The sequence below is a fragment of the Chaetodon auriga genome, chromosome 8, assembly GCF_051107435.1.
Source record: "Chaetodon auriga isolate fChaAug3 chromosome 8, fChaAug3.hap1, whole genome shotgun sequence".
Lineage (NCBI taxonomy): Eukaryota > Metazoa > Chordata > Actinopteri > Chaetodontiformes > Chaetodontidae > Chaetodon > Chaetodon auriga.
In genome coordinates, this window is record NC_135081.1 from 10157664 (window position 1) to 10168153 (window position 10490).

The 10490-nt window shown below is 43.2% G+C and overlaps 1 protein-coding gene across 1 annotated transcript; it reads left to right on the top strand.

Moving 5' to 3' along the window:
- The first annotated feature begins 331 nt into the window (after positions 1-331).
- On the top strand, positions 332-10238 carry trmt11 (tRNA methyltransferase 11). Its single transcript, XM_076736193.1, has 13 exons — positions 332-418; positions 1132-1197; positions 1339-1412; positions 1547-1628; positions 2250-2342; positions 2471-2605; positions 2694-2850; positions 2962-3042; positions 3200-3364; positions 3489-3561; positions 3714-3848; positions 7049-7169; positions 9898-10238. Exons 1-13 carry the CDS (start codon positions 341-343, stop codon positions 10036-10038), a joined length of 1401 nt encoding a protein of 466 aa, XP_076592308.1. The 5' UTR covers positions 332-340; the 3' UTR covers positions 10039-10238.
- Positions 10239-10490: the final 252 nt, after the last annotated feature.

Genomic DNA, 10490 nt, shown 5'->3' on the forward strand with positions numbered 1-10490 from the left:
CAGAACAGTCAGTTATTGTTAACAAAGCATTGCTTATATGTGACATATTGTTGCTTTGGTAAAAGCAAACCAAACAGCAAACAAACAATATAGCTAGTATTGAACAAAGTCACTAAATTATATTAAAAATCTCAAATTAACATCAGCCAAGAAACGCTGATTATCCGCCTGGAAAAAATGCTCAAAGGAACAAACGGAGCAATTAAATTTCAGGCAATGTATTATATTAAACTGAAAGATAATACCACATTCTTTTCCATTTATGGTGCTTTAGTCACCAGGCGGTACTTTCTGTACGAACTCGGTTTCACGTCGGACATGTTTTGAATCCGAAACAAATATGGCGACCACCTACAGTCGATCATGCTTCAAGTATCTACTACATCTTGCCCACGATAATCTGGACTTCAGGTTACCGGTAACCTCCTTAAACTAGAGCTCAAGTCTAGATCTTGATGTGAATTTTGAAGTTATTTGTTTCCGGGAAAAGATCAGAATTTGACATATGAGACAGATTGGTGCTACGTTAGCTACTTGCTAATTCAAATTGTAAAAAACTCACCTGTTAAGTCACTGTAGCGGTGCGATTAGATATAGTGAGGATTCCTCGATGTTTAATCACACTTTAACACATTTTTACATCTGACCTCCCTCTGTGAACTCTTATCGAGATGGTGATAAACTGGTCATTCACACTTGCATGACCTGTAGCCTATTTCTAATCATAATTGTGTACCCATCTGGAAATCTTGCTTTGTGAATAAGTACAATATGCATGGAAGCACACCTGGACAAGTGGACATTATAGACCTAATCGGCTGTAATGCAAAATTGTATGTAAGTGTGCCAAATGTGCCAAAAAAAAAAAAAATTAAAATAACAGGGAGGAAGGGTATAAAAAAAAGATGGTCAGTTGTATGACCTAGCAATGAAACGTATTATCAGGATATTTCTGCTGCAACAAAATTGACCATTCTTTCTTTAATCCGTCACTCTTAAGTCCCCCTCCTTGATGAACATGCATTACTAAATTTCTTCTCTACACCTTTGATTATGTCTGTATGTGTGTTGTTTTCTGATAGACTGTAATTCGTACAACAGTATTTATGATTTATGTACTCATTCTTGCAGGAGATTGAGGCTTTGATAGCTCTCAGAGGAAAACCATTCCAGCCAAGCGTAAACTTCAAAGAAAAGGTTTGCAAGTGAAATGTGCTTTCCCTGTTTTAATTCTTCTCCTTTTTCTTTTGATGATTTGACAACTGCCACATCTTAAGGTTTCTGTCCTGTTGACTCCATTTCCCCACAGTCACCCCTCTTCTTGCCTCTTCTCTTTAGTCTCCTTTCTGGTCTCTGAAGGGTTTGTCTGAGGAAGATGTCCGCGGCATCATGGCCAGATCTGTTTGTGCAAAGTAAGTGTTTTAGCTTTTTGTGAAGGTAAGTGATGGCCTGAACATGCTGCACATATACCTCGTTATCTTGGTAGTATTTTCTGTAGTACAGCGGCTGAGGTGAAGCTGTAGTTCATGTTGCGTTATCGTTTCAGGTCTGCCTTTGAACTATGGGGCCACGGAAAAACACACAGTGAACTCAGAACATCCCTCTTGAGCTACCCATCAGAGAACATGGTTCGTGATGCTACAACTTACAGCTTGATTCCACCAGGCAGGACTGCATCGCGGCCCAGCTGCAACGCAGCTGCCACAGCCGATTGTGGCCATTCCAGATAACGCTTGTGATTCCACCAGAAGCAGCGCAGCATGTTTCAGAAGCTGCTCTCTGCTCTGCTCCACTGCAAATATGTAGCTAGTCTGTTTTTGAATGAAGGTGCATCAGTCTGCGCGGAGCAGATTGAGCTCGACGAAGTCAGACACAGGAACAGCATAAAGCATCCGGTCAGCTTTCAAAATTAAACAACTTGTGCAGACTCCCGGTCGTATATCACATCAAAATGGACAAAAAAGAAACGTTTAACTATTTAGTCTACTTACCCATGGTATGATACAGTAGAAAGGCAAAATGGTGGAAGCACAGAAAGGAAGGAAAAATCTGAGTAAGTCAACAAAATCAGGCAGGCAGAACACTCCCTCTGAAACTCTCCTGTTGGGGTGTGAAGCTGTGCATTGCAGCCAGAACGCGATGCAGCAATTAGACAGGCTGAGCACTGTAATTTTCTGAAAACCTCTCATCTGAAACATACAGAGTCTAATCTGATACGTTTCATTTCTGCTCGTGATCTTTCCCTACAGTCACCGTTCATGCACAAAGACTCAACTTACAGAATTAATGTCTACACTTTCAACAAGACTCTGGACTTTGCAGACAGAATCAAAAGGATTGATGTGAGTGTTTCGATGTGTATGTAGAAATGACTAAATGAGTGCATGTGAATGCACAAAAATGTGTGTGGTGTACATGCATCTTTCAATGTGCGTATGTGCAGAATGTCATGTTTTTATTCTCTCACCAGGCTATGGAGTATCTTCCGTTTGAAGGCACGGTGAGCCTGAAGAGCCCTCAGCACATCTTCTGCTTGTTGGAGGATTACGGCACAGACCCCAACAACATCCCCGAGCATCCAGACTACATCTATTTTGGCAGATGGGTGAGAAACAGTAGACTTTTTGTTTTTACATTTGACTAATAAGGGGTGGTCGGCAACTCAACACTTTTTTAATCTTTAAACGCTCCAGATAGCTGATGGGCAGCGTGAACTGATTCGCTCCCACAGTGTGAAGAACAGACACTTCATAGGAAACACCACTATGGATGCTGGGCTCTCATTCATCATGGCCAACCACGCTAAGGTCAAAGAGAATGACCTCGTCTTTGACCCGTTTGTTGGCACAGGTGAGATGATCCTGTTACACACATGTCTGTCTATAGACTGTCACACATTCTGGGAAGTCTGTGTCACTAAATGGTTTCAGTTTGTTCTTTTTCTCCCTTGATGTGTTTCAGGGAGCCTTTTGGTAGCATGTTCTCAGTTTGGAGCCTATGTCTGTGGAACAGATATTGATTACAACACGATTCATGGCAAAGGTAAGATTTGGGCTACTCAGAGCTTAAGTGGCACATCAGTTGCAGTATTATATTTTAGGATTGTGACTACTTTTTAAGCTCTATTTTAATTCAAGCTCACAAAAATTGCTCCCAGTCATTCCTGTGTTCAGAACCAGCAGTGCTACCTGTCTTTCAGGCCGGTCGAGCCGTAAAAACCAGAAGTGGCGAGGACCTGACGAGAATATCAGAGCCAACCTGCGGCAGTATGGAACAGAGAAGATGTATTTAGACGTCATGGTGTGTGATGCGTCCAAGCCAGTGTGGAGGAAGACTGCACTGTTTGACGCCATCATCACTGATCGTAGGTGTTAAGTGTACTCTTAACAGACCATTATTAACACTTCGTGCCTGCTGAGTGTGATAAATGTGTCGCAGCTTTTGTGTGACGACCTTTGTCTTTTCTCCTGTGCTCCTTCTGACGTCAGCTCCGTATGGTATTCGTGAGTCCACAAGGAGAACGGGGTCCCACAAAGACATTACCAAACCCCCTGATGGCAAGTAGGTTCACCTGATACTCTATGACTTAGTCACAGAATAGACTTTAATTTGTTCCATTTAATTAATTATTTGCCTACAGACTCTCGGCTCTCACAGCATGTCACGTGAAATGCTTTGTTTGATTTATTAAACCATTTGTTTCTTCCGCTCAGCTACGTCGAGTCTCACGTCCCCGTTTCACAGGCGTACCACCTGAGTGACATCTTCACAGATCTGTTAAACTTCTCTGCCCACCACCTGATCATGGGTGGGAGGCTGGTCTATTGGCTGCCTATCTACAGACCAGAGTGAGTGTACTGACTTATTGTATGGTGTCCTTATTGGATGATATAAAACGTCATCCCCTCACAGTAACATCCAGCTCTGTTAAGCTTACTGATTTCTCTTCCTTTAACATTCAAACTTTGCCCATGACAAGTGTAATGTTGCTGTTTAAAAACATGCCCTGCTCTATGAAAAAGGAAATATTTTGATACTAGATTTGAAGTGTGCTTTGTCCTCACTGGCTTTGATTGAGAGCTCCTTTTGTTTAAATGGTGCTTTTCCTCAAATAACACTTGTAATCAATAGGGGGCAGACTGATACCATAAACCAGAACTCCACAGTAGTGGCTTATGTGAGCACAACCTGCAACATTTAAATCTGTTGTTAATCTAATTAATTCACCAAGTACCCAAATAACATGAAGCAAAGGGTTATGAGAATGTAAACATGATTGCGTTTTATAAAAGCTAATTACTACGTATAATTGGAATTGGCTTTGTAAATGAACTGAGGGAAGTGTATGTAAATGTGACAGAGACAGAAGTGAATGTCTGTTTATTAATCAGTTTGGACAATTGAGTTAATGAGCTGCTAAAGGCTTTTAAAACCCTGGGGTGCGTTTGCAGCTCTTTCACTTTGAGTCCAGTAGGCTGGCACACCAAAGCCTTTTCCACCAACGCTTTTCCACTCGGGTTTTCAACCTTCCAGCATTTCCCTGTAGCAGTATTCCATTCCCGCTCCTATAAAACATAGTCTTGCGTGTGTAACCACCTGCGTGAATGACAGTGTTTATACAGAATAGTGTACAGGTGTGTTGAGGTTTTCCTGCCCAAACAGCTGGGTTACCGTAAACCACAACTGACGGCTCCTTTGTATGTTGGCTCTATAAGACGGCTCCTCTGTGACACACTTGTGCATTGTTAGATGTTCTGTGCATTCGCAGAAAGTGAAGTGCTGACTCTAAAATGCAGGTGTGTGACTACAAAGGTACGAACCACAACAGACAGCGGCAGCAAGGGACGTTTAGGGAAGAAAAACCCGCCGCAGGGCTGGAGCGCCTTCTGGTCACTTATTATAGGACCGGGAAGGAGATGAGATAATCATGCGCCCTCTGGTTTTCAGTGTGTGTGTGTGAATGTGTGCGAGAATCAAGCGCATGCACAAACACACATGGCAAGCCTCTCGACCTTTGCTCGTGTCACTGTGTTTCTGTATGCCGTCGTACATATGCATGAATGTGTGTGGTCTTGTGTATGAGCCCATGCATACATGTGTGTCATCATGTTCACACATTTGTCTTTGCTACTCATCTACCGGTGCTTGACTCTGTGCCTGTCAGAGCGCCGTGCCAAAATAAACGTCTGAGGCCAGGCGAGTCAGATATGTGAACTATCTGTCTCTGCAGTCAGCAGGCTGACCTGTGTGTGTGTGTGTGTGTGTGTGTGTGCGCGCGTTTTGTGTACAATCGCATGTGTGCTTTGGAATACGTGTGTCTGTGTGTCTAAGTGCAGACGTAGCCTGTCTCCTGGGCCTAATCTGGGGCTCTACAGGGGAGATATCGGGTTTCTGTCACCCCCACATATGTGTGTATCTGCGTCCGTGGCTGTGGTAGACACAGTGGGGATTGTGTGTGTGTGTGTCTGTCTGCGTCATGAGAATTGTACGTGTGTGTGTGTGAGAGAGTGTGTTGACAGGTGACACACAGTCCTATCGGCAAAAGGCTGCGTCTAGACCAGGTCAGAGCCGTTAAACTCTCTTCCCTTTCTCTTAATAAATAAATGAAGGAAGAAAATGTATCAAGACAGATGATGGAATATCAGTCATCACCGCCATAAAGTGACCTAATTACAACATAAACAAGTCAAGCGAAGAAAAGAAGTGGTTGTATTGTCAGAAGTTAGGTGACACGTCATCAGTTTAGTAGAAATGAGCCATGTTTTCACTTCCAGGTCATCATTTTTCAACTTTCTGGACACGTCGGCAAATCTCTCATTTAGAGGTTCTGCCACTTTTACAAGAGGCCGCCGTCCGCTGCTTCAGCGCAGGCCTTTGCCTGCTGTGACACTGAGAGCTCTGTGGGTTGTGGGTCAAATAGTGCAATTTGAAAATGTGTTTGATGCATTTTAAATCACGTGTTTTGTTTAAACAGTTTTCACCATATCGTTTTGTGTCCTGTGTCCTAATCACCTCCTGCCTGCCTTGCCACTGTTCTTAAAATGGTTTTTATGTTCTTAGCCGAACAAAGACAAATGTTGATGTAATTAGTGGGACACAAGTAAAGGTTGAGAGCAGCAGTGTTTTGTGTGAAAGTGTCCTTTACAACAAACAAAAAGAAGCTGCGAAGGTGAAAGACGACCCCTCCCTCCACTTAGACGTGAACACAGGCTCAACAGGTAGGCCTCTCCACTAATGACTCCTGATTGGCGGGACAGAATTATCTCCTGGCTGCATCACTGCCAGTCACCATGACGACCAAACATCCCCTCTCCGCAGAGGCCCACATGTAGCCATGACAACAGGGCAGACAAACAGTGACGTGCAAATCTGGCTCTGAGTCGGGGCTGCTGCCACTGTGGTGGCGGTCAGGAGAAAGCGCTACTGACACAAATATGCAAACACATACATCATCCGCTGTTAATAGGCCCTAACCTGGCCTGGCCGTGATGACAGAGCCAGCGGTCGACCTGTCGGGTCAGAGTCACTTTTTCCACCTTCACAGAATGAGTTACCTTAGCTGCGGTTCCACTGCGCTGGTTGAATGTTTAGCGATTTGATTGGTGAGGGAGAAACAGAACGAGGCGTGGAGGGAGGAGGGAAGGACGGGAACGGGTGGCAAAGAGAGTTGGCAATAGTTAGATAGTAATTTTGACAGGATTAGTCTCTGTCTGCATCCCAGCAGCCTTTTGTACGGCCTCCAGACAAAATAGAAAGTTGATTGTTTTGAGAAGGGCCTTAAACATTGCTCTCATGTAGTTCTTTAGGTACGTACAGTTGAAATCTTTATGCCCTGATGAAGGAAACTGGTCTGCTCTGTTTTTCTGTCTCTTTCCTGCTTTTTGGAGACTGTTTTTTTCTGTTAATTAGGATTTTTTACAGTGTGTGTTTGCAACCTCCAGTGGTAGCTCACGCTCTGTGCAGCACATTGTGCTTCCACCTGGGATGAAATAAAGTTTTACTCGTTTGCTTGATGTGTAACTGTGTGTGTTGTGTGCCCCTTCTTCAGGTACTGTGAGGAGATGGTGCCTCTTCATCCCTGTCTGCGGCTCATCAGTAACTGTGAGCAGACGCTCTCCAGCCACACCTCACGACGCCTGATCACCATGGAGAAGATCAAGGAGCCTGAGGTGTGTGTGCGCGTACGCTTTTGAATGTGTGTGCATTAGAGCTGAAACAATTAAGTCAATGAAAGGTCCATTGTGTAGGATTTAGGGTTCTATTGGTAAAAATGGTGTATAATATTCTTAGTTGTGTATTTAGTGTATAATCACCTGAAAATCCGATACCTTACAGTAAGCTCTTTATATCTACGCAGGGACCATGTTTAATTGTAGTTCAATCAAAGGTGACAAACATCCTCTGTCTCCAGTCTGTAAGAGTTTGCTGCTTTTCTTTGTCATATGTTAGTAAACTGACAAAGAAAAGCAGCAAACTCTTACTCTTTGTCATATGTTATGTAGTGCACGTGCCTCACAGCAAGGAGGTCGCTGGTTCGATCCCCGGGTCGGGCAGGGCCTTTCTGTGTGAAGTTTGCATGTTCTTCCTGCGCATGCGTGGGTTCTCTCCGGGCACTCCGGCTTCCTCCCACAGACCAAAAACATGCTCATTAGGTTAATTGGTGACTCTAAATTGTCCATAGGTGTGAGTGTGAGTGTGAATGGTTGTCTGTCTGTATATGTTGCCCTGCAATCGACTGGCGACCAGTTCAGGGTGTACCCCACCTCTCATCCATTGCCAGCTGGGATAGGCTCCAGCCCCCCGCAACCCCGAAAGGGATACGCGGGTATAGAAGATGAATGTTAGTAAACTGAATATCTCAGAACACACTTGGTTTTGGTCGCTTTGGGCTCTGGGAAATTATAAAACAACGATTTTCTGACATCAAGAAAATAATTTGATGCATTTGCAAGGGCTTGAGGATGTGTGGAGATTTCTTTTTCTTTTTCTTTTGAGTTGGTTGCTTCATTAGCAAACGCAGCGATTCTTCATTATGTTTTTGTTTTCAGAACTGTATTTTTTCCCTCAGGTACCGTCATGGGTCTGGTCTTTCTGCTGATGTGTGTGTGGCTATAAATTTGACCATATAATCACATTTTATTCATCCACAACTTCTTATTGCGTTAAGTTATGTATTGTGGTCACATGGTGATAAATGACATCTGCGCAGTACCAATCTGTGTGTGCTGCACAATTTGTTTACTGTTTTTCTATGTGTGAGCATGAACAGCAACACAGATATGACTCAGTAAAACGAAAGCATGTGTGTGTCCGTTCTTTCATGTTTGAATGTGTAGTTCATCGCAGTTCAGAGTTGTTTGTATATGTGACCACATAAGTATGTGTCATGTTCATGTATGTAGTTTGTGCATATGTGTGTGTTTTTTACATGTCATCCCGACGCAAGTGATGGTGTCTCTCTGTCTGTCTGGGGTAAATCCTCACCATCTGGCTATGATTGGCTCATTTCTTTCACACTGGAATCCTAAATGGCTTAATCACACATCGTATGGAAAACAATCCATCTTTGGATCTGACATCCATTCCATTTCAAAACCCCAAATTGCTCCCATAAAGGCCCTTGTATGACACGCACACACAAACACACAGTTGTTTGATCTTATCTGACGGATATCTATCTCAGGTCACAGAGTTTTTCCTTTCCAAATAGGCCTCGGTCTACACCTATCTGCACTCAGTCACCAGGGTTCACTGCTTGGTGTGCGTGTGTGTGTGTGCGTGTGTGTGTGTGTGTGTGTGTGTGTGTGTGTGTGTGTGTGTGTGTGTGTGTGTGTGTGAGAGAACACTTGAATGTGTTTGTATGCCCGTGATACACGTGCACGTGTCCACGCTGTTTCTGTGTTGTGACAGTAAAGGGGCCAGCCTAATTGCTGTAAACGTTTCCCGTTAAACTAGTGCAGAAAAATCTCTTTCAAACCTCACATTTTCTTATTTATGGGGTGTGAAAAAATGTGTTTGGTGGCCATAAATTACTTATTTGCCCAATTTAACACTAAATGTATGTAACCCTCCACCTGTATGGCTGTTGGACTGAGCGGTTATTTCCACTGTTTTCAGTTATTTGCAGGCATGGCTCTCTATCCTTATTCATTTTCGGGTCGTGGTGATGCTGTCAGTCTTGTTACCTGGACTTTTTCCTCAGAGTGGTCATGGAAACCGTTTCCAGGTTGCTTGGCAGCATGAGCAAGCAAAAGAGAGGTGTTGCTGACAAATTACAGGCCCAGCACTGGAGTCATCACTTCCAACTCAACTCACCTCATTATTCCTCTTCCCAGCATCTCTCTTCCTCCCTTCATCCCTCCGTTGACCAGCGGCTACCTTCCAGCCAAGACAAACTGTTTAACTGAGGGATTCATAACAGTTCATATACAGTGTTAATATACACGAGTTCAGTCCTGTTCCTACATGCAAATATGGAAAAAGTATGCGAACCTTGTGCTGCCAATATTCTACTGACATGTAGCTTCATTGACTGGAAAATGGAAGAACTGTTTCAACTTTTACATCTAAATGACCTTATATTAATAAAGTGTTATCACATTTGTGGTCTCAACACATGCTCGACACATGCTCCTTTTGGGGAGGAAGCATAACTGGCAGCTGCCTGTTTTTATTTCTTTTATTTTTCTCCTAACACTCTTTAACAAGCTGTAAATGTGAATAGCAAGATGTATCAGGAAGCTGGATAAAGTCTTGTTTTTTTAACATTCAAAAAGGTGGAGGGTGAAAAATAAATACTTGTATTCCAGTGCGTATTGTGCTAACAGGCAGCACTTTTATAAAGCAGTCAGGTTAAGAGAGTTCAGTCTGACAATCTCCAAATTTGTCTCTGTACAGGAACTGGACAGCGTGGCCCATCTGGCAGACCCGTGCGTCAGCCCCTACCAAGGACACAACTCCTTCAGAGAGAAGTATTTCAGTGGTCAAAACAAGAGGAGTGGCAAGGAGGACAACAAATCCGATGTCACTGGAAAGTGAACGGCGAGAAGATCAGAGGAAGTCTCTTCAGAAGAGTGGAATAGAGAAACCGGACGTGAGGATCCCTGAATCCACAGTCAGTGGGTTCAAAGAGGGAAACAAACGGATAACTTATTTGTTACAGTTATAATTTTTGAAATCTTTTTCACTTTTAATGATGATTTTTATGCCTGTACTTATTGCTTTGCAAATAAATGGATAAAATACAAGAAGTGTTCTGTCCTGAGGTCTGACTGTTAAAACTACAACTACTTACTTACTTACTACAACGAGACACGTGACTGTCTGAATGGAAAATGCAGCTTTTGTTAATATTTTACAAAGGAACATTTGTGTTGGTGTAAAGGTTGAAAGAGGCACTGCAGTGATTTAGGAGGAGACTTGCTCATAGTTGGAGGAGAGGCAGATTGAAAAAGAAGGAATGGTCATAATCAAAGCAGCAGAAATTTCCT